General features: G+C 41.2%; 1 protein-coding gene across 8 annotated transcripts in view; it reads right to left on the minus strand.

The window, feature by feature from the left end:
• Positions 1–24,696, minus strand: part of CCDC141 (coiled-coil domain containing 141) — a 123,748-nt gene that overhangs the window by 42,957 nt on the left and 56,095 nt on the right. For all 8 annotated transcript variants that reach the window (XM_066612340.1, XM_066612344.1, XM_066612339.1 and 5 more), the window contains 9 exons: positions 16,082–16,276; positions 9,938–10,110; positions 8,049–8,190; positions 7,003–7,122; positions 6,089–6,280; positions 4,360–4,536; positions 2,606–2,785; positions 1,791–1,916; positions 198–386 (listed from right to left, as the gene is read on the minus strand). In XM_066612340.1, the coding sequence (XP_066468437.1) occupies positions 198–386; positions 1,791–1,916; positions 2,606–2,785; positions 4,360–4,536; positions 6,089–6,280; positions 7,003–7,122; positions 8,049–8,190; positions 9,938–10,110; positions 16,082–16,276 (1,494 nt within the window). The remainder of the gene's footprint in view (positions 1–197; positions 387–1,790; positions 1,917–2,605; positions 2,786–4,359; positions 4,537–6,088; positions 6,281–7,002; positions 7,123–8,048; positions 8,191–9,937; positions 10,111–16,081; positions 16,277–24,696) is intronic.

Below are 24,696 nucleotides of genomic sequence, written 5' to 3' on the forward strand. Positions count from 1 at the left end.
TGTTTAAGTGACAGGTTTAGGACACAGAAATTTGGAACTGAATCCAGATTTAGGACCTGACAAATTTTAGCATGATCATTTTTCAAAAAAAATTGCGCTCATTTTGTTAGTTTGTGGCAAATGGGACCAGAGAGACCAAACAGATAGACAGATACAGGAAAATTAGTTTTCTTAAGGCTAGAGATGCCTTTACTCACTTCCTCTTTGACTTGATGGAATTTGACCGTCTTGTTGAAAATGTTATCGTACTCTGCCATCCTTTCCTTAACCTCGTTATGGAGATGAATAAGCTCACTTACTTTCTCAGACTTTTCTGTATCAGGGACTCCTTTCAAGCTCAGCTCCTCTGACAACTTTAATGTGTATTCCACCTCAGCATTGAATTGCTAAGAAATCAGACACAACAAGATTTATTCAGGCTGGAAGGGGAATATATTTGCATTCAATGCAAGCAAATCATTGCCCACTCTGAGCTATTTCTTGTTCCGAATTTGGAGTTCACGTTAGTCATTCAAGTTAGGCCATCAAGCGTACAAACTGTTGCAATTTCACTGGTGTATTTTGTTCCATTTATCTCTTCCCTGGGGGTCTATCTTCAGAGTGACAAAAGTGGGAGTGGGACTAAGTGACAAAATCTTCCTAAATACTATGCCACCTGAACAGAGACCAATTGGTTCAAAAGACATGCATGGTCACAAGGAGTATTTAAGAAACCTCCTCCTGCCTCCCATTTACTGTACAGAACACATGTGGCAGATGGAAATCACTTATGCTTATACAGGAAGGGGAAAAGGGAAAATGGAAACCAAGAAGTGCCTGCCAAGATTTAAATTCTTCCTGAAATTTAGTATGGTATACACTGGCTCCCCAGTAAGCAAGAGTGCCTTCTGCTGTTTCTTTCCTTCTCCAAAACGCTACACAACTGAGAGAAAATTCCACCTCTTTCCCTAGCCTTTTGGAATGTAGACAGGCTTGGAAGAGAAATAGAGATTTCTCTCAGCACAGAGGGAGGTCTACATAAGGAAAGAAACACAGAGAAATGCCTGCTGATTTTTCCCTTCCTCAAAACTTCTTACAAATGACACTCCACCTCTCCCTCAAACCCTCTGATAAGTTAAGAGAGCTTGGAAGAGAGATGAAGAATGTTCACACGTGTAGAGATTCCTGCCGTTTCTCATATAATCACAGCCTCCCCACAAGGGGGAGAAGACTATAGCCCTCTCCCAAGTCCATGTGCTGAAGGGGTTAAGAGAGAAGCAAAGGATTCTTTCACGTGCACAGTGGTGTAGAGAAGAGAATGCTTTTTGCCTTATCCAGACCACAGTGACTTATATATGTATATACCACTTTTCAACAAAAAAGTTCATAAAATGGTTTACATTGCATGAAACAAATGAAATTCCCTTCTCTTTCTGGAGCCCTTTGCACAGGCCAGAGGTCAGTGGGGTGGGAGGGGGCCGTTAGTAAGCACAAATAAGATGCTTGGGTAGAAAGCCGATGCTTGTGAACCTCTCCTCTACCTAAAAAATCAAGTCAAAAGTGGCTTTATATAATATGTATGTGTACCCACCCACATTACTAAAAATGCATAGTCCTCCCTAATGCTCAAATGTTTTAGAACTTCTGTGAATTTCCATTTAATTTAAAATGAAGTTTAATATGCTTCATGAAGTTTAAAATATGCTAAAATATGAAGTTTAAAAAAATATGCTTTGCATGTTATTTGAAATAAGTTCTTAGAAAAGACCTTTTTCAACATGGGATGTCACATGCTCGATTTCCGTTCTCACCTGGAACTGTGGTTTCATTTGGTTAAATTTATTTTGCATCTCTACAAGCACAGAAAGGTTACTTCCAAGATCAAATGCCGCAGTAGAACTGAGTGCTTCTTGAAGAGAGTTTAAGGTTTGCATAGTCTACAATGAACAACAACATCATGCAGGTAAGCATCTGAAGTATCAAGCGAGAACCAGCCTTCTTATTTTAAAAAGCATATTAAATCTTTGTAATCTATCAGAGGAGTGCCACAAAAATATGTTGAAAACCTATGTGTCTTAAAGAATGCAGTCATATAAATGCAGAGCACACTAGAAGATGGGCAGCCCAATCCTATTGAAATTTCCCTGTGCTAATCCAGCAAGGCCAGCGCAACTTGCACTTATATCTCACAGGGGCATTTTCCAGTTTGTAAGTCTCCTTGAGATAAGAGGACATTTAACCCTTGACCTGGGGAAAAGTCCCAGTCACAGCAACAGGTCTACTTGGACCTGTATCTGCTAAATTGCTGGCACAGGTCTGAGCGGATCCATAGTCAGCAGATCTGGCCTGGGAATAGAATATGGCACATGCCAGCTCTACCAATCCTGCCCTTCCCAGGACCCTTTCCGCTCATCCTCCAGGCCTTGTAACATCCCCTCCCCATCCTTCTCCTCTCCTCCTTCCACACTGTTTGATTCTGGGCCTAAGAAGTGTTTTTCTCAACTGCCCTGACAAAACCAGGACAATTAGCAACCTCAATTCACAATGTGGAAACTACAAGCAGAAGGTAACTTCAGCAATGCAGAAGCATAATCAAGATGCTTTCCTCCACGTAGACTTAACTTACAGTTTTAAATTGTTCATTGAATTTTCCACACTGTTGTTTGATGGATTTCACTTGATTCATATTAAGTTTCCACGTTGTCCAAAGTCGTGTCAATTCTTCCTTTTCTTTGTTCAAAATCTCCATAGTACGTTCAGTTACTTGTACAACATTTTCTACATTCAGTCTTAGATTCTCATTTACCTGTTAAACGAAGAATCAACAAACTTCATTTCTTTGGAGGGGAAAAAATTAACCCATCTTTTATTCTCTGCTGGAGGAAAGGAGAAAAACATGGAAAGTTCCTTCAGCTTCCATATTTAGATCTTCAAAACTCAGCTCATGATTTAGAAAAGGGAGGCCTGAATCTTTTCTTCAACAGGCGCTTCCACTTTGTTGTGGAAACAAAGCTGTGTCCAGTGGATTATGTCAGACACACTGATAATCTAACTTCAGGTTTTTGTCTCCACACTCCCCCCCCCCACATTCCTCTTCTCTTTGGTTGTTCCTCCAATACCAATCCATTTTCTAAATTTCCCTTCCCTGATCTCTCAGAGATAGCAGTATCTTTACTGTTAGCATCCACATTCTCCAAATATTAAGATGACCTTCTTGCCTATCTTGCCTTTTAGATATTGTTGAAGGACTATCTTTTTTCTTCAACTGCTTTTCTCAGCAAGTAATCATGAAACATGAACCTATACATTTTCATAGAATCAAAAAATAGGACGAGCCCGTCAAGCTCACCTAGTTCAATTCCTTGCTTGAAGCTGGAAAATGCTCTGTAAGCATTTCCAACAAGTACCTGTTGAGCCTCTGTTTGAAGACCTCCAGCAAGGGAGAACCCACCCCCACTTTGCTCAGCAATTGGTTCAATCGTTGAATAGCTCTTACCTTTAAGAATTTTTTTCCTGATCTTCAGCCATAATCTTCCCTCCTACAGCTGAAGCCCATTAGAACTAATCCTACCTTCTGGGGCAGGAGAGAATAAATCTTTGCCCTCTTCCATGCAACAACACTTCAGGTATTTGAAGAGCACTGTCAGCCTTTTCTTCTCCAGGTTAAACATAACAAGTGCTGTCAACCTTTCCAGACACAACCTTTCCTGTTTTCCAGATAATTGTATCACTAGGGGGTGCAGGGGGTGTGGATCTCGGGGACACCCTTGGGGGGGTGACACCACTAGGTGGCCAAAATTTTGGAAACTTTTTGGAAAATTTGTATTTATGAATAATACCATCATGTTATATATCATTGTAAAGGTAATTTCATATACAATGAAATGAAACAAACTGTGTTTAGCTATTTGTATTTTATCAAATGTTATGGCCAATTAACCAGAAAAAGAAAACACAATTGACTTATGTTACAAAAAATGGATTTCCTTAACTCAATCTATCAATGAGATCAATAATTCTGAGAGCCAATGAGATGTTGTTATGACACAGCAAGGAACCAATATAAGGTGTTACTATGAGTCATCTCTTATTTCCATGTATCAGAGCTAATACTAGAACTCTTATTCAGTTGTGTGAGTGTCATCAAGTTAGCCACTGGTTTTTTGCTGATTACTGATTTGCTGGGTGACCTGTACTGTTAAATAAAAAATTATATTATATTATTATAAAAATGTGTGTGTGTGTGTGTGTGTGTGTGTGTGTGTGTGTGTGTGTGTGTAATTATACTGAGCATGTAACGATTTGAATGAAATGGCAACGAGATTATAAACCGTGAAGGTAGTCAGTGCTGGGGTCATAAAGCATCAGGTATAGCCTCACCATGTTTACTAAATTTAAAAAGTCATGCCCCATATCTTGAGTGGAAAGAATCTTCTTTAAAACCATCTGCCACTGAATGTCAGCTGACTGCATCAATGTTTCATTTTTAGCTTCAATGTCTTCTTGCACAGACTCAGTTATATATAATTCTTTCAGCTTCTGAGCGTCGTCACCAACCTAAAGGGGTAGAATTAAAATGAATGTAGCCAATCTCTACATTTATTGCTGAAGTTATTGTGATTGATTCTGGCCTGTGTAATCCTGAGTTGCATCAAATCAACAGAGTTTAAAGATGTTGAAGCAACAGATTCAAGAACTCAATTTTTTTTTTCATTTTCAGTTATTAATGAAGAATTATATAACTTAATTTTGTGAGAAACAACTTGCTGAATGTCTGTTGTCTCACACTTTGTTCTTACTCCAGGAGTAAGTCCCATTATGTTTATTGAGGCTTATCCCAAGGAAAGTATGTATACATTTTTGGGAGTAAGCCCCACTGAATAAAATGGAACTTACTTATGAGTAGACATCCCTAGGACTATGTCAGAGAACCAAGCAGTGTTTGCCCTTGTCTCTTCATGGTCTTGTTTGGGGAAATTACTTTCGTCTGAAGAGACGGCAGAAAGCAAACAGGGTGGATTTTTCAGAACAGGAAACTGGCAACTGATGTGGTGAAACTACTATAGGTTACTTATTCTTGCATGATAGAAGATCATCTGGATGCTATTATATATCGTAGATCAGTGGGTCTCAAACTTCTCGGGAGTACAACTCCCACGGTAAGTCTTTGAGGGGGAGGGGGGAGGAAGTGATGCAATCCCTAATATCATGTTGCTAAGGGGGGGGCAACGGGAATGTTTTTACTTACTGAGGGCTACTGCACGATCCAGGAGTTGCAGAGAGTCCTGCGCAGCCCTCCGCAGAGTTCCCCAAGGCTTAGAATGTTGGAAAAAAGCTATCGCAATTCTGGTTTCACTATCGCAGCCAGGAAGTTATTTCCAATCGCTTTTCCCCAACATTCTAAGCCTTGGGGAGCCCTGTGGAGGGCTGCATGGGACTCCCCCCAACTCTTGGACCGTGCAGCAGCTCTCAGAAAGTAAAAGCACCCCCTTCGCCCCCTTAGTGATCCTAGGGATTGTGTTGCTGCGTCTCTCCTCCTCTGCCCCTTAAATGGACAGGGGAAGTTTTACAAGACCTGGTAGATCGCAAACCACCAGTATGAGTACCACTCTATAGACTCTTGGTGAGTTAGCACTATAGTACATTAGAAAAATGTATAAAATCTGGGTTGAGACATTCTGCATTTTGATACTGCCACACAGCATGATATACCAGAGCATTCAAACAAATGAACAAGATTTTTTAAAGAAAAAAGGTCACCCTTTATCAGCCGCTCAGTCATTTATCTGATTTCCCCCAAATGAAGAAAACCTAAAAGGCTCTAGAGAAAGGGTAGACAAAAGATATTAGGTATGATTAATCACAGAGCCGGTGGGTCCCAGACGGCACCCTGCTCAGTGAAGTCCCCTAAGACACTGTGAGAGGCCTGAGCATGCCTCCCTTAAATCCTCCTCATCCACTTCAAGTTATACATATTCCTCCCAAAAGGGAAGAGCTGCAACATGGCTCTATCCAGTTTATGGGGATCCCTCTGCACATACTGGTCACTACGACTATATAGGGGAAAGCTGTTTATATTTCTTTATATTTTATAAATTTGTATAAATACCTCACTTGAAGACTTTAAAAATTCTACATAAGGCTTCAGGATTTCCAGTTTTAAGCTAATATTTATGTTAAGTGCTGCCAGTTCTTCACTTAAAAGGTTGGTTTTGCTAGAAAAAACTGACATTTCTGTGGTTTCAAATTCTTCCATCTCCTTAGCAATTCTCACAGCTAATTCCAATTCATTTGCCATCTCCTACAGTAGCATAAACAGAGAAAATAATACATCATATGCAAATTCACATCAACTTTCCCACAATAGGAACATTCTGCAAGATATAGTAATTCGCCTAACTAAACACACACACACACACTAAATAAATAAAAGTAAAAGCACAATCTATGAAATAGTGAGAGTGCTAGTCAGAGAGTTAGCTACTGCAAGCTGCATATGTTCCAACTTCCATACATATGTTCTGTAATCGAACAGGTGTGTACTTGGGCTACAATCCAATATACACTTTCATGGAAGTAAATCCCACTGAACACAATGGAATTTACTTCTGAGTACGCATATACCGTATAAGGATTGCACTGTTAGTGTACACACAATACAGCATTCATAAGCCCTTAATAAATTTGTTTAAAGATTTGCCTAAAGGAGTAGAAAGGCCGATCAATGAACTAGGGACAATATCACAACAAGGAACTGCCTTGAAACAGCATCCCCACAATGTCTTTTTCCTGCTGTGTCACTGCTACTAATCCCAATTTTGCAGTAGCTGCAGCAGCTGTAAAATGGCACCTCACATGTTCCAGATCAAATTAAAAGTTTCCATGCCACTACTAACAAATGTGTAGCACTGGAATGGAAAATCAAGCAAATTTTGGAATGCCCTGACAAATTCGCATGGAAGAACACATCGCAGCTCAACATATTTTTTTAAAAAAATATATAGTGTAAAACATATATTTCACCTTAGTTTGATTTGCCAGTTCTAAATATCTGTTCAAGACCCCCTCAGATTCAGGCACAGATGATCCAGGATTAATTGCATCTGAGAGTATTGGGCTAATGTTTTTAATCTTTGTAGAGGTCTTTAATAAAAAAAACACAAAACGTTAGCAAGTGAAAACATTAAAATACTGGTTTGAAAAACTATCACAGAATACTTTTGGTATGCTGGCATAATTACAGGCTCGAACAGCAGTTTTCAAACTTTTAATGCTGGGACCCATTTTTAGAATGAGAATCTGTTGCGATCTACCGGAAGTGATGTCATGACCAAAAGTGACATCATCAAGCAGGAAGACTTTTAGCAATCCTAAGTTGCAATCCTACCCACACTCACCCAAGAGTAAGTCCCATTTACTATCATTGTTAAAAGCATATACATAGTAGCCTATCATATGTACAAATCTGTAACATTTCCCCAAAAGCAGTCACAGACCATAGTAGCAACAAGTCTAATATATTGAAAATAAGATATTGAAATGAATGGGGACCCACCTGAAATTGGCTTGTGACCCACCTAGTGGGTCCTGCCCCACAGTTTGAGAAACACTGGGTTAGAAGCATTAACTCTGACATTTGAGTGTCCCACAGGCAGGGACATTTTTAAGCAGGTGATGCTGCCTCCCCCCCATGCATTCTAAATAGGTACAGTCCCTTCCCTGTGTCCCACGAACATTTGAATCTGCTGTTTCTTTGAGCACAAAAGGCACTACAGACCTATTCTCCTATTCATGCTGCAATCCTATACACACTTTTCTGGGAGTAAGCCCCATTGAACATGATAGGACGTCTGAGTAAACATGCATAGGATTGCACTCTTAGGGATATGATGGCATATTTTGGGTTTACTGCATACTTTGAATTGCAAGTTTATATATGTGTATTTCATCAACAAATTATTCTGCCTAATATAGTTCAACTTTGTTCTATATTTTAAACTGTGATATTTTAGAACTAGTGTACAGTTTGCATTAAGAGTATTTTAATAAAGAGAGGTGTTTTCACATACCTTCCTCAGGTAATCATCAAAGTTTGTGGTTAACTGTTGCTTTTTTGAGGCAAGTTCTTCGTAAGCAGGACACTGTCTGATCAACTGATCTGCCCTTTTCTCAACAGAATCTACCATTTTCTGAATACCAGTCATCCAAGAACTGAACGCAGAAACAAAACCACAGTTAGCTTCTTTTCCTGGCATAGGAAGAGAGCTTACAGTAAGTCAGTAAAAACAATTCTAATGCTTTACATCACAGTTGTTTTACCAATCAATTCAAAATTGACTTTTTAAAAATCCAATGGTAATTTATAGCAGAGCATAAAAGGCCAAAATAGATTTGGCTCTAGCAATTTTCCAGATTAGGAATATACTTCACCACCTGTAGCCCTTAATGGCCTGTTAAGAAATAAGTATGAAAAAAATGTACTACTACAGGTAATCAAACACAATTTTAAAAATCTGTTTATGAATTAAGATGCAGGTTAAAAATGTAGTATACAGAAGAACTTGTGTTTCTAATTGGAATCAAATTTTCCTACAAAGAGTTTACTTTTTTTTCAAATGAACAATTCATACACAATTAATATTCCCTGTGGGTTTTAAAGGGAAAGTTCATTTAAAGATGTTGTTTTAAATAGAAATGAGGAATAAGTCAATTGGCAAATAACTGACAATCATTTTAAATGTTTAAGCTCCAGGGTGCTGATTTATAATAATATGAAGGCTCAAAGCAGTCCTCTACGAATTGCTTATCACAGACAATTAGGATTGGAAAATTGCGCATAAAAAGAGAATTAATTTTCACACTAAATTAATTTACAATGGAAGTTTTCTCTGGCAAAATATTGTGAAGTTAAATTGTAATACAAGTTCCATTAAAGTATTAATTTGGCTATGAAAGTCATATGAGCACATGGAGGAAAACTGCACTCACAGCTGGAGATTTGTTGTTACTGATACTGTTAAACTATTATTCAGTTTTAAAAATGGTTTCTTCTGTAGTGAGAAAAGTTGTGTCAGAAACTACAGAAACTTCAATAGGGAGAGAGTAACTGGTCCGCCTCACCCCAGCAGTGTCTTTTCTAGTGACTGTCTGCTGATGTTCTTTTGCATCTTTTTAGATTGCGAGCCCTTTTGGGACAGGAAGCCATTAGTTGTTTGATTTTTCTCTGTAAACCGCTTTGTGAACTTTTTTGTTGAAAAGCGGTATATAAATACTATATATTATATATATAATATATGTTATATACCCCAGCATGCTCTTTGAGACAGTATTAGGTATGCAATGGGATAAGAACCATTCCCTTTTTTCCTCTTCCCTTTCCCAAACTTAGCAAGGTAAGGGACAGAAGTTCGGAAGTTTCCAGGGATCATTATTAGCAGAGGAGCCACATGATTTAGGTCTTAGACATTGTCAATTTCCTATGTTCAGTGATCGTGGATGCTGTAGCCCATACTTATGGCTGCATTGATGGATCTGGGTTGAGAACCATGGGTGCTATATTTCCCATGGTTCTTGGCAGCCCTAGACAGCATTGCCCTTTCTCTCTTGTCTAAGGCCAAAATTATGAAATTTTTTCAAAATTTTTTTCAAAATTCCTGCTACTGCTAACAACACTTGGAGTCTTCCCCACCATTGCCCTTCTCTTATAAGTTCGGAAAAGAAAAGGGGTTGTGGAGAGAATTGGGGAGAGTCAATGAAATTCGATGCCTGAATTTTCCCATATTTGGACTTTGTCCCATTACTGTCTGATACCCTCTACATGGAATGTACCCATGGATATGGCCACATGGGGAGGAGGAAGCAGAATGGAACCTTGTTCAGAAGTTCCACTTCCCACAGACAAAGCAGGTAAAAATCTCACAGTTTTTTTTCTTTTTTAAACACGCATTCTTAATTTTACCTGTGGGTATCTCCTTTGCTAAGCAAGGCATACCCTTTCTGCAGGGCATCAGCTGATCCATCTTCAATTTCTTTCTTCAGTGCCTCATGCTTTATTGCCAAGATAGGCAAACTTAAACTTTCAGAGTTAAGAAGCTTAAGGGAAGCCTCGACATTTCCAAGTACATCATATGCCTATTGAAAGAACAAAAACCCTGTTTTTTTTAAAAGTTAGAGACATTTTGCATAAAGGAAAAAAATACAGAAAAACCACTGAATATCCAATTATTATTTTTTTTTACTTTTACTCATACGCTCCATATGGTTCAATTGTTCTGAGACCAAGACCACCACCCATCATTATTCAGCCCAAGTGATCTGGATTCAGAAACAAGTTTCTACATTCAGACCTCTTCTGGATCTGCACTCCTGCACATAAAAGGGTGTATGTAAAGTATGGAGTACCTCCCCTTCCTGAAATCCTTACATCGAGCCCTTGGGCTTTGTACACAATTCTTCATGGTTTGGAACTGAAAAAGCAAAGTGCAAGCCATCTTATAAGCACATAACTATTCCCCCTACTGAAGTAAATGGGGAAAGCACCCACCATATAAATATTTTTTTGGAAATTGTGCTATATTTGGAACTCTGCATCAGAATCTTTATCTTAAAATTAACATCAAGATCTCCACCAATTCAACCCTCTCTAAGCTAATACATCAGAATTTTAATTTACACATGTGTTATTTTGATTGCAGCAATGTGCACAATCATCCCTGAAGATAACATAATTGTAGCTTTCACATGATCAAACCTGTTTTTCTGACGCTGAGTTTTCTAGTTATCCACAATAAGCAAGTGAAATAACACCTGCAAAAAGGACTACAAACATAGGCAAGAAATTTCTATTTGAGTAAATCTCAGGATCAAAATTATTCAGAGGTGCCACTAGGTGCCACTGACTAATTAAGGGGTACATAAGAGGCAAATAATCAGTATGCCATTGAATAGAGACAGATCTATAACATGATGGTATTATTTGAAAATTCCAAGATTTTAAAAATTTTGGCCAGTAGTGGTGTCACCCCACTGGGCACATCACCTGGTGTTACCTTCATGCCCCTCACCACGTAGTGATGCCACAGACAGCAATACACACAGAAATGTATGGGGAAAGTACCCTGAGTCCTTTCCTTCAGCAAAAATGTGTGTATGACTGGAAAAATTACTGGACACACCCAGGTGCATAAAAAGCTTGTTGAGTCATAAAGATGGACAGGAGAATGCAATGGAAAGGTTTTGTCCATATTTCTCCATGGGAACAGGCTATAGGAACAGTGATAGCTTATGCAATTGGCAGCCCAATCCTACACCAGCTCTGGCTGGTGGGACAGGCATCCACAAGGTCACAAACATGCTGTAAAGCATGTTGCAGCCATGTGGATGCCAGTGCCATGAGTGGAGAAGCTTCCAGCAGCACTGGTGCTGCACCCGCCAACTGGGTTAAGTACACCGCTGGACAGCAGGGAAGTGGGAGAGGATGGAATGGGGGTGGGCAGTGGGTGTTTCAGGACAAAGAGGGCAGGGCGGAGGGTGGTTCAGACCCAAGAGGGAGGCAGTTGCTGCATTCTGTCCTCCTTCCTGTACCTGAAAGCCCTACATGGGGCTACTTGGATCTATGCCAATGATTGAGCTGGCACAGATCTGAGCAGACCCATAGGGGCTGCAGGGGAGACTTCTGCTCTCTGGGGAGGGGGAACTTTAAATTAAATTTTAATTGTTTCAATGGCATAATCATTACTGATTATTTGCCTCTTACTTACCCCTTAATTAGTTAGTTCCTGTTCCCCACTGGAGGAGTCTTTAATGGTTGATTTCTCCTCCTGTTTTTCTTTTTTTCAAAAAACTGCAATAGTGTGCTATTTTGGAGTTATAAAGGAAAAGAATGATAGGTAACCTGTAAGCCCACCCAGCAATAGGAAATGGAACTTGGGTAAATAGGGCTGCGTTCCTAAATACACCTAAAGCTCATCTGTGCCCGCGGGTGTATACATGCAACATACAGGTACTGCCCGTAGAGAGTGTGGCCAGATATGGGTGAACTGAGAGTAAGTCTTATTGGGCTCAACAGGACTTGCTTCTGAGCAGATAATGCAGAGGATTGTGCTGTGAGACCCAGTTAAGGAGCAGTTCACCAATGGAACATTTGTGTGAAGCAGGAAGCAATTATAAAAGTAGTAGATGCAAAGAGGAAGTTTTATTAAAGGCACCGTAGCCCCCCAAAAGCCTCAGCAGCACTTCGCCAGCCTACTGCCAGGCCTACAGCCTGCCTACCAGCACATTAAATTAAAAAAAATAAATCTGTAGTTGGTTCTGAAAAAAAAGAAGGGACAACACAGCAAATGTTGGAATGCAATGAGTCGGCAACAATGTCACTTGGAGTCTCCTTTTAAAAATACTGAGGATGGTTTTTCCATGACAGCTGTGATGCCATTCTTGTTGACAGGATTACCCCTTCCCATAATGCTACAATTTCACAGATGGTGCCAGCTCAACATAACATGATACTTGTTAACATGGCTGTTTTATCATGCTGCAGGCAATTTTCAAATATTAATTCAACAGTTGGTTGACATAATCTATGAATTTGATAGTTCCTTTTTAAAGAATTTGAGTATTAAAAGTAATCAGCCTTAAGTATCATTTACATGCCCTGATTAAGAACAGCACAGAAGTGTTATTGCTAGTTTCTGTACATAGATACGACAACACAATAAACTTCAGATAAGTCAAAATACGTCAAGAGAACTTGAAATAAATACCAAGTGCTACAAAGATATTCTGTATTTCAGGCATTGGGAATAATACAGAAGCCAGTTCTAAAGGGGGGGGAGGCTGTTTGGTTTAGTGCTTTAGGAATTTGAAGAGCCCAATCCTGTGGCCACGGACTCACCTGTGGCCGCGGACAAAATCCTTTTTGTGGGGCTCACCGCTGGGATCCCACTGGTGCTAGGCCAGAGCCAGCCGGGGCTGGGCTAGCACCAGGCAGTGGCCCTGTTCTGCAGCTTGGCGGTCTCCTGGACCACCAGGCTGCAGAACAGGAGGCGGGGTGTGGACGGGGGTGTGGGGGAGGCATTCCAGGGAGGGGGGAGGCTGGCGGGGGTGGGCGGGAGGCGTGTCAGGGGGAGGGAAAGAGGTGGATACGCGGACCTGTTTTCCGCAGGTTCCAAGGCACTTGTGCAGGGCTGCATGCCCTACAGAAGCACCTTTACTTTAGTGCCAACCTTTTGGTCAGCACTAAAGAGAGTAGCCCCATTGCAGGGCTGCTTCCCTTACTTGGGGGGAGGGGACAAATGTCCCCTTCTCCCGAGGTGCCTCCCACAGTAGCGTGGGAGGTGTAGGATTCGGTGGAAGCCCTCCTCGGAGCCGCCTAGCCTGGGCACTCCGGGCAGCTCAGGATTGGGCTATAAGTCATTTCACTTATATTAGTCCCTCTTTACGCAGTGTCTAGAGCCAGTTGCTAGTGTTCTTCTGTATCTTTTCAGACTGTGAGCTCTATTAGGATATGGAGCCATTTAATTATTTGATTTGTAAACCGCTTTGTGAACTCCCTGCCATATCAAGGACGTCCTAGGGTCCTCTCCCAGGTGAAAAGAATACAAACAATTTCAGCGTCGTTCCAGGACATTCCAATTCCAGTCCCCACCAGAAAAGTTTGCTACCAGATTCTATCACTGCCATTGCCCTCCCCACAACCAATGATAAGCATTTTGTTTAGAGGGAAGGGGATGGGGCAGTGGGAGCAATGTGGGTGCTTTATGTTTAAGCTCTTGCAGACAGCTATTTAATTGCTCACAAAAAACGTTTGCAAGCAGGCGTGTGTTTGTCTTGCTTCTGCTCACTAAAACTCAAGCAGGGATGTTTGTATTTTTCTTCTCTAGCTGTAATTTAGGGTCAGCATATTTATAGTGCTGATCTGAGGGGTGCCTGGGTTCCTGAACTGAATGGGGATACCCCTTCCTGCTCTCTAACTGATAAATTTCCTTACTACTCCTTACGTCAGTGTTACCACAAAACTGATCTTTTCAGAGAGCAAGAGAAAATGTCTCATAGGAGTTCTGGTGCACCCTGCATCCTACCTAGAGAACATCAACATTGGTGTGGTAATTATCTATTATGGGATAAGGGGAAGCACCTTGATTAAAGTGCTGTGTTCTTCCAACCAGTTCATAAAAGCATTTGCAAGTGCTGTGTACCAAAAACAGTGAAGCCAAATGGCCATAAATTGCCAGTGCTGGTACCTTTTTCATTTCATGGCCGTTTGGCTGCAATATTAATGATGTTCATTTCCATACTCATGTTCCATACTCGTCTATGTGTACATACACACACTTGCAAATCTAAGGTAACACTTCAGGCTATGATGAAACAGATTCTTGTCCACAAAAGCTTATGTTGCACCAAATCTGTTGATCTTTGTGCCACAAGAGTTTATTTCCATGCATGACACTCCAGCAATTAAACGTAAAGAGAGGATGAGGAGAAACAGTGACCACTTAGTATGTGAAAAAGCACTTTGATAATTCCATAGCGATATTGTAAGTTATATGCAAATGTGAATTGTTCAACACATGCAACCCAATTCGTTCCATACTAACAGGAAATTGTGAGTGGTTCTTACAATACCTCTGGGAGAGAAGAGATACTTGCAAAGATGCCTTTAAGAGCAATTAAAACAACTGAAAATGGAACTTACTGAAGTTGTACTGAGTCATGAGCACATACATAATATAACAAGAACCGTTAACTGGGTAGTTTTTGTATATTAAAAAATTTGTTCCTATTTTGTCCAAGAGGATTTGCAAAGGCATGTCGAACTCACAAGCATCACCAATTTGGCCTTCTAGGCCAAGCGGTAGGGATGGGAAAACCCAGAGTGGCTTGACTTGAGTCAAATCGCCAAGTCACCGAGCCCCGCAACTCAATTCGAAAAAGAGTCCTAATGGGAGTGCTTTCCAAGTCACCGAGTCACACTATAGTGTCAAGCTGAGTCAAGTTGAGTCGCCCCTCCCCACAGTGGAAAAAAATGGGACTGCTACCAAGGAGTGTGTGTGTCAGAGTTCTCTCTACTCACTCCCCTGCTGCCCCATCCCATCTGTAAACAGGGTGGGAGGGGTCCTTTGCAGCCCTACTCAGAAATAGTCCCACTTCAGCCAGTCATTCAATGAGGCTTCCCTCCCCACCAGCCATGGTGGAAAGCATGATCGCTATGAACTCCCTCCCCCATCACTGCCTCCTTCCTTTCCCTGGCCTTCTGTAGCCAATGATAAGAACCCCTCCCCCTTGGCTCCTTCTCCTGCTCTCCCTCGACAATGAAAATATCAGAATGCCCATCCTTTGTCCAGTGATCATCTGTTCCTTCTTTCCTATCAGAGATGGGAAAAGAGAGCCCAGTCCCACCTTACCCCATTCATTGCAAACATTAACCCTTTCCTGCCTCCTGGGTGGAACTTTCATGCTGTTTGTCTGGTCAGAATTATGGCCCCATGAGGTTTCTCTTGCCGCAAAAACAGTAAGCAAGCACATCCAGACACAGGCAGACTCAAGTCAGCATGTGTGGAGATGAACACCAAGTCAGGGGATCCCTGACTTGAGTCATTTTCAGAGCCTTCCACGTGCGCGACTCATGAGTCGTCGAGTCACCCAAAATCATGCATTTTCACGACTTGAGTCCTAGTCACTGACTCGAGTTTCCAACTCTGCCATGTGGTACAAGAAAATTTCTGGTTGGTTAGTTCTTTTATGGGCATGATCAAAGTGTAATTAAAAGAAATGTTAAGAAATGATGTGTTAATAGCTCCACCTGGTGCTTAAAATGTAGACTACTGAACCAGAGATAAAGTCCTTAAGATATTTTTCCCCAAATTCTTCTCTGTGCATAGAAATAAATGCAAATAAAGATGACACTGAAAGTAGCTCTCTCCTTGGAATGAAAACAGAATGAGAAGTGCTAAAAAACAACAACACATACTTTACCCATGTTCAGAGTCCTCAAAAATTGATGAAAAGGGAAGATCCTTTCTGCAGCCTGTGACAAAAGCAGCAAAATGGGAGGGATGGGTTTTTTTTACTGTAGAAACTATTACAGATTTCCCATATAACTAACCTTGTTAGCTGCACTGAAGAAGTTATTAGCCTCTTGCAACAAGGTTTTTCTCTCTTCCATACAACGGTTCACTTCCTGTTGCAGCAGATTTATTTTTTGATTTGACAGCTTGAGATGCTCTTTTTCCGCATACTCCTCTGAAAACAGGATCTTGTGTGCATCGTATTTTAATTCCTCCACAGCAGAGTTCCATTCCTAGAAAAGTAGTCCTGATTGAGTTAGCAAGTTGCCCACTGCAATCCAGATCAAACTTGCTCTTTCTGAAGAACACAGACCCTGGTGATAAAGATTATATTTTGCCAACTTTGGTCTAAAAAAAATGAATTTTCAATCACTAAAATAAATTGGATTCTTACAAGTTGAAAATAAGAACTTTTGGCTTGAAGTAAAATGCCACCTACAGAGTTGATGGGCAGCCAAATCCTAAAAGCTGCAATTCCTCTCCCTGCCCCGGAATGCTCCACCCTCCCCTCACTGCCGCCTGGAGCTCTTACCTAGCATGTCAAGCCTGACAGCATGTTTGCAACACCCTGTGCTGGCACTGGAGGTCAACGCCAGCACTGGCCCAGCTCAGGATTGGGCCCTTAGTGCACCAAGTTATTATGGGCTATTTGTACACCATTTTATATTGTTATTGATTTTTCTATGAGTCAATATGACAGGGCTTCTAATTTGACTATGCCTAGGGTTTCCATGGTTCTTTCAAATGATCCTATTACCAAGAAGGCAGGAATATTGTGAGCAAGTGTTTTTCCACACTCCATTTATTGACAGGCAGCTCAATGCTTTTCTTTTGTACTCTCCTTATTGCTGAATTTTGAAATACCTATGAATAAGTAAAAACCTTTCTGTCAAGTGAACTATACTGTTCTCCAGAGAGCAAGCTGTGAAATGTTCACACTATTAAATATGGATTGGCAACAACAAATTCAAGATCATTCTAATGTGAAATATTCACGTGGTTTAATGGTCGCTATGTTATGTTACTGAAGAATAAACTTACAGACATTTCACTGTGACTCAACAAGCAATGGCATGTATTATGTTCTGTGATACAAGAACATTTTCAGTTATTTGCCATATTTCACTATGGAACAATCTAGAGAGAGCTATACATGCCTAAGCACTATTGGAATTTCGACACTTCACTGTATGCTTAAATCCTAGTGATTCAAACAATGGTAATCCTATCTCCTAAAAATGGACAGCATCCAATCTGCTAGGAGCACAGGGACTCTTTGCCCTTTTCAATGAAGGGAAATTATTCATGTGCATGCATTCCAATGTTCCCCGCTGTGAAGAGAGCAGCCCCCTGATCGCAGACAGTTTTGCATGTACATCAGATCTGCTGGCCTGGATCAGAGCCACAGTCTGGTCTAAGATTACTGGGGCTCAGTTTCACTTGCACATAACTTCACCATGAATCTTGTATGGCTTCATTATTTATTTTAAGGAACCTGTTTTTACACAGATTTAAGCATTTCTTGTTTTATTAAATCAGTTGTATAGGATATGGGGCATGTCAGAAGCTCCCTGAATCTGGGTGCTTAGTGGCCATTTGAAAGGCCTTTAGATGGAGAGTCGTAATTCATTGGTAGAGTGCACATTTTGCATACAGAAGGTTCAAGTCCCTGGCAGTGCAGTTAAAAGAATCTCAGGAAACAGATCAGGGAAGGGCATCTATCTGCCTGATACCTTGGAGAGTCCAAATGGACAGTACTGGACTGGATGGACCAATGCCCTGACTCAGTATAAGAGAGCATAAGATTTTAAGAGGTCAATCGGGATCAACAGAAAGTTCTGACATTTTGGCTGAACTTGCAATGGGACCAGATGGATGTTAAGCAGAGATTCAGCTGGTCCATCTATGTCTACAAGGAAGACTATACAGAAACCAGCTAGATCAGCAAGGCAGCCTCTTACAACAATACATCAAAGCCAGTCATGTGATATAGTACCACTCATACTCCCTGACCCCACCAAAAGTTTCCAAGGGCAATCATGCCCACTGGTTGGCGACCTTCAGTCTTGAAAGACTATGGTGTAAGCCTACAGCACCCGGTATTCCCAGGCAGTCTCCCATCCAAGTACTAACCAGGCCTGACCCTGCTTAGCTTCTAAGCACTAGTGAGAGCAATAAGAGAACTCTCCTTTTTAATTTCTTGTGAGAGACTGCCCTCATCTCATTTGTCCCTCTCCTTACCTTCCATCTTAACATTTACTAGCCACAAACCCCAGATAATTGGGGTTCTACTAGATTCTACAAGAAGTGTAAATTCTTCACTTATTCCCATCAGATTCAGGCTTTAGGAGAGGCGGAAAGGGGGGCAAAATTCTTGAGGGTTGGGCCATGACAAAACTATATGATACAAAACAAATCTATTACAAAATAAATCTGGGTACCTCAATCAGCCTATCCAGGGCTGTGTTTCCACTACAGCTTTAATCCACCTTCAATGCATTTTGATTACCCCAATGCATTTAGGGAGGAGGGGTCCAATCAGGCATCTTACCCGGGCCCAATGCCAGCTCTCAACACCCCTGATCAGGCAGTCCTCAGTCCTATATTCTAAGTATTGCCTTTCCCAACAAGCAGTTGCCCATCAAGCTACTAGGGGTTTTTTAATATTACTTACAGGGAATAAAACAATAATAAAATGGAATCTTCTTATAATGATGAACTGAGACATAGTAAGAGACATTTGTAAACACAGTGCGTACTCCAGATGATGGCTGTGCTGTTCAGTACACTAATTATAGTTCCATTTGTGGAAAACATTTGTTCGGATACCACTCTCGGTGAAATGATTTGTGTGGAAATGGCAATAATGAAGTTGTCTTGACCGTAGGTTCTCCAATGCTAACCTTTCAGACAAATTTCAGCTGAACGTTAATTTCCTTTAATAACTGTATTAGCCTTGTGCCTCATTTTATATCCAACATGGTTAACAGTTTGACCTTTCAATCAGTCTTTAACTGATAATATACTGCAAATATTAAAAGTTTTAAACACATCCGGTTTTATTATAACCCTGAATACTTTCTCAGGGCATTATGTATACTTAGATCCGTTTGATATTCTGTACCCAAACCAGTGAAAATGGACTCATTAGTCTTTTGAATCTCTGAAAACAGCATTCCATTCACTTAGAAGCAACATTCATTATTTAGTTTTATAGACTTTTTTAAATAAGGAGACACAGGTTTTAAATCAAAAGCTGAATTACAGCCAATCCTATGCATGTTTGCTCAGAAGTAAATAACATTACAATATAGCAGACAATCCCAAACTCCTCAGAGGAAGCTGGGAAACCTTGTAAGTAGTGGCGAGGGTGGGGCAGGAGTGAGGGGTGGCCCGACAATGTCAGAGTGATTGTGTTGCCAACAGGTATCCAGGGACATTTTAACATACCTGGGGAGCTGCTAAAGCCTCCACAAGGGTCCTGGAGGCTTGCAGCCCCCTGCGCCCACACTGGCTGCCCTAAGCGCCATTGCTGATTGAAGCTCACTTCCAGTTTGTCATTGTGCAAACTGGAAGTGAGCTCCCATTGGCAATTCGAGCTCAAGGCAGCCATGTGGAGACTCATGGGGGTGAGGGGCTGCAAGCCTCCAAGACTCTCGTGGAGGCTTCAGCAGCCCCCCCCTCAGTACATTAAAATGTCCCTGAGTGCTCACGGCACTGTGATCACTGCAGCACCGTTGGGGCACCCACTCCCTTTAAGGGGACATGGGCCATTTCCAGTTCCCCTGGTGGGTTGCGACTATATATTGAATATAATCAATGAGGCTTACTCCCAGGTAAATGTACATAGAATTGCAGAAAAAGTCAATGAGGCTTACTCCCAGGTAAATGTACATAGGATTGCAGACTTATATCCCTTCCTTCCTGATCTGGGACACCATCTGATTAATATTTATGTGTGAACCATACACCCTGTCTTGACACAGGATGGAATTCCATATGGGCATTGCCATAGGCTAACTGCAGCAATTCATTTATTCACTTTAAGTAAATAACTGCCTTTCTAATAAATAGCATTCAAGGCAGTGCTCTGTCAAAGATAATAATAAAAAGTGATCACATTAAGGGTAGAAAATAGCTCATTGTGCAGACAAGATCATTTTTTTTCTCATGATGCTGTACGCCCAGAAGGCCAACAAGAGGTAAGTACTTTTTTTACTTACCCTTCCGGAGGCCATCTGGTTGCCTATTGGACTTCACTGACCCATGCCAGCTATTTTGCTGATGTATGTACAAGGAGAGGAAGGGGGTGAGGGGTTGAAAAATGGGGGATAGGATCTGCTGTGTGGCTATGCCACTGAGAACCACCCTTCCAGCCTGCTTATGCCCCTTCCCCTCCTGCCAGGAACCTCCCCTGAAGTGCTGACAAACTGCCCTCACTGCAACCTTACCTGGGCTGGTGGAATGTCCAGGTAAGTCTGGCACATGAGTGGTTCTATCACTCTTGATAGCGGCATGGCTTTCATGTCGCTGCAGCAGTAACTCACAAGATCAGCTGCTGTAGGCCCTTGATGAAATTGGTTCCTATACTTCTACTTGAGTCAGCATATGAGCTATCAGCTCTCTCCCTAAAAAAGCCACCAGGATCACACCCAAAACCTACAGTTACTTTTCTATTAGTGGAGCACTGTGCATGCTTATTAAGGCTGAACTACACATTAGGGTGAGACAGGGTTATTGGCAAAATTGTATCTCCCCATGGCGCTCTCCCCATCCCATCTACAACACGTACAAAACACTCATTCTGTGTTGTGACACCATGACATGTTCTACTTCCCACACCAGACAGCAGCAACCACTGAAAGAAATTACAAGTGGGGAAAAGCAAAGCATCATGATGTCATGATATGGGGTAAAGCACTATGAGGTAGGTAGATAGATAATCCAATATGAAGGTGCCATTTTTTAAAATCAGGTCTCTGCTTCTGGTAATGTGTAGTTTCTCCTGAAGTGGCTGAAAAGAAAAAGGTGACACCGCAGTGCTGTCAAAGGTTACTTTTCCCCTTTAGAAGCACAACTGCTGCATGCATAAAAATAACTCGTTTGTTCATAGCTCTGGGGTTGAGGATTGCAAGTGACTTCTGGTAAGTGTTAGTAATGCAGCAAAACATGAAGCAAATCACTGGAGATTGATCTATCATGTGCAAATCCTGCATTATATAACTATTATAGTGCAATCCTAACCCCCAGGTTAGGCCGGCACAAGTCACTTGTGCAGACCCAGGGATGTCGCAAACGTGCCCCAACTTTAGAGTCATGGGGACTTTAGGGACATGGGGAGGGTGAGGAGAAGTCAGGGAGGCGTTTAGGGGTGAGGGAAGGAGGGCGGCAGGTGTTCCCGGGGTGGATGGGTGGGGAGCGGGAGAAAGGGCCAGGATTCAGCAGTTATGCCAGATCCTGACCTTGTTCCTAGGCAGCATAGAGCAACCTCTGACTGTTCCGTTCTATGTGGATTTGCGCCACCTCCTGAGGTGGCTCAGATCTAAGTAGACCCATTGGGGCCAGTGCAACATGACACGGGATAAGGGGGAAGTTTTCCCCTTGCCTTGGGTTGCACCAATTCTGGCCCAAACTTGTGCTGGATGCAGCGCAGGCCTGCTGGTCTGCCTGCTCCAGTGCAAGTCAGGATCGCACCCTTATTTACCTTATTAAGTCTCATTTACCCTTACTTACTTATTTACCCTTATTTACTTATTACACCCTTATTTACTTATTAAGTCTCAAGGTTTAATCAAGTGCAGCACAATCCTATTCATGTTCACTCAAAAGTAGACCCCATCTTGTTCAATGGGTTTTACTCTTTAATGCGTATTTAGGATTTCAGTCTTGCAATTCTAAACACACTTCCTCAAGGCAGAACTCCAACAGAGCCCAGCTGAAATAACATTCGAGTAAACATACATAGGTGGCACTGTCTTCTAATGCTAAACATAGTTTGATTGCTTAATCTTCTAAGGCTACGGGACTAAACTGTGTGAACATTTCTAGATTCAGAGGAAAAACTACCAAGCCCTGGGATAATTTATGAATATCCTTTCAAATGGCAATCCAATATCATGCATATTGCTTATGGCCACTCATAAATGAAAGGGAAGTAGCAGAATAGGCAAAATACTGCCATGCTAATTTTTTAAAAACACTGACTTCAGGATGCTTTGAACTTTTTCAGCAATGTCAATAAATCACATTAAAGTCACTCTGAGCTATTCGTAGCATACTTTGCAGATTCTTCAGTATAACACGAAGCAGGAGGAAAGGCTGCATGAAGCCCAGGTGGTTGGGAAGAACCCCACATGACATGGTCATGGCCTGATCATAGTTATCTAAGATCTGGTGACATCCTTGCCTGGGAGGTTTCTCTTGAAGACTACTAGGAAATTTTACTTAGCTCAAAATATAGTAGCTAGATTACAGATGGGAAATCAGGTGTATAGAACAAAACTCAAAACATCATTTTTATAATGATGACACTTGTCCCTCCTCCACCTCCAAGTACATTTCAAGGTGCTGGTTCTGACCTTTAAGGTCTTACACTGCTTGGGGTTTAAGGTTCCCCTAAGGATCACCTTTTCCCACATAACCTACTTGAGTGTAAAGAGCATACTTACAGCACAAGCCTTTTTGTGTTTACCCAGTGGGAAGTAATTTCAATAGGGCTTACTCTCAGGTAATTGTGCACAGGGTTGCAGTCTTATTGTTTCATTTTTATTATGTTTTTAACACTTCTTACAAACTGCTCTGAAGTACCTTTGGGAGTAGAAAGTGATGTACCAAACAAACAAATGACACTGTTCTTGGAGCGAGATGTAGCAGTGAGAGGTCTTGAGCAATCATACCAGCCTCTTGTAAGGTAAGCTACTGCCTGGGCTCCATATCAGAGCATGATGTGATGCAGATTTCTTTGATTCAGAGTTAATGCAAGATCAACACAAGAACAAACTCTTTTGAGTTTGAGACCCCATGTCTCAATATGTTGGGCCAGGAAGCTGTGCGCTATTAAACAAGGGGGGAAAGCTCCCATTGGCATGAGAACTTTTTTCTTCGTTAAACAGCAGACCTGTTTGTGTATGTGATCCATATTTCTACAGTGGCATGGGAAGTTAAAGCATCATACTTCCTCCGCCCCACACATGCTCACTGTGGTACAAATCTGGCTGCTATTTAGCCCTAATAATGGGCTTAATATCACATGTAGTTGGACCCTCAGCAGTTATGGCCCAATAGGCCATGCGCTTCACTGGACCCAATGCAGCTCATCATACACAAAATTTTGCTAGTTTATAGTATCAGTAACCTTCCAATTTCAAAACAAATTGCCACCCAGTACTATTCAATGCCCCTTTTACTGTGTTTTCAGACATACGTGACCATCCAATGTCAAAGAAATGAACCTTCTCGAAAATTCGCATATTGAAATTCTTTCAATACTTTCTTCTTAAAAAAATTGCACAAAACATCCACCATTAAGAGAAATCAGAATAAATGCTAACACTGCAGAGATCTGGAACAGAAAAGTAATTCTAAACACAATATGTCTCAGAAAAAAATATCAATTCCTTTTTTCCCCCTATTTCTAATAATCTTGCTTCCAAGCTGTAGAAATGAGGGTCAGCATTAACTGACTAGAGTACTGAAAAAATAAAGAATTGGAAACAAAATGCTTGATAAATTGAACGAAGTACCATTAGTACAATTGTCTTATTACATTCTCAATTTCAGCTAAGAGGCTCCCTGTGCTTCAAGATATTCTACAAGAAGCTCCGTAGTAATGCCCTGAAGGACTCTTGGTTTTTGGTTGTTATACTTGCTCAGTAATCATTCTAATAATCAATTACCTCAGAAATTTCAGTAATGCCTGAGCATCCCCTGAAGGAACAGCTGAGTTATTTGAAGACAATGTTTGCCCTGTTGGGTTGTTGTCTATTGTCCAGTGTTGTCGAAAAGCAGTTTATAAATATTCTTAAAGTCGCTTGAGCATTTTCTCATTTCCCAACTCACTGCTAAACAAGAGACCTAGTCAGCTCATTTGACTGTGAAGCTCATCCAACTCAGAGGCTCTGGTGACCTCCAAGAAACCAATTCCACAGATAAAAACTGGGCTAATGCCTACAAGTTATAAAGACAAGAGGTCACGTATGCATGCCACTTTGAGCAATTGTCCAGGTCCAATGTCCAGAGTATATCATTCTGCAAAAACTGAGCACAAGGACAAAGAACTTGGAAAACAGTGAGTATGTAGGGTAGGGTAGTTTGAATAAAGCTTTCCATCAATTTACCTGGGACAGAAGTTAGGGTAATAGTTCTATATTTTTTTTGTTCTACGCTGGATTCCCTTTAAAAAACAGTGTTACGCTGACTACCTTTCAGTCCTCGAAAAAGGGGATCATTTATAAGTGGTGATGTTGGTTATTTTTGGCAGAAGAGAAAACAATTTGACATTTGACTTTAAGAATTCACAGGTGTATGATGTCAAGTCCATGACCTATAAATTTATGACCTCAGCTGGGTCAAGAATATAATCTACTGTCATAATCTACTTGGTTCTTCAAAAATTCTCTCCCCCCCTCTAAAAAAAAAACCAAACTTATGTCTA

The sequence above is a fragment of the Tiliqua scincoides genome, chromosome 1 (assembly GCF_035046505.1).
Source record: "Tiliqua scincoides isolate rTilSci1 chromosome 1, rTilSci1.hap2, whole genome shotgun sequence".
NCBI lineage: Eukaryota > Metazoa > Chordata > Lepidosauria > Squamata > Scincidae > Tiliqua > Tiliqua scincoides.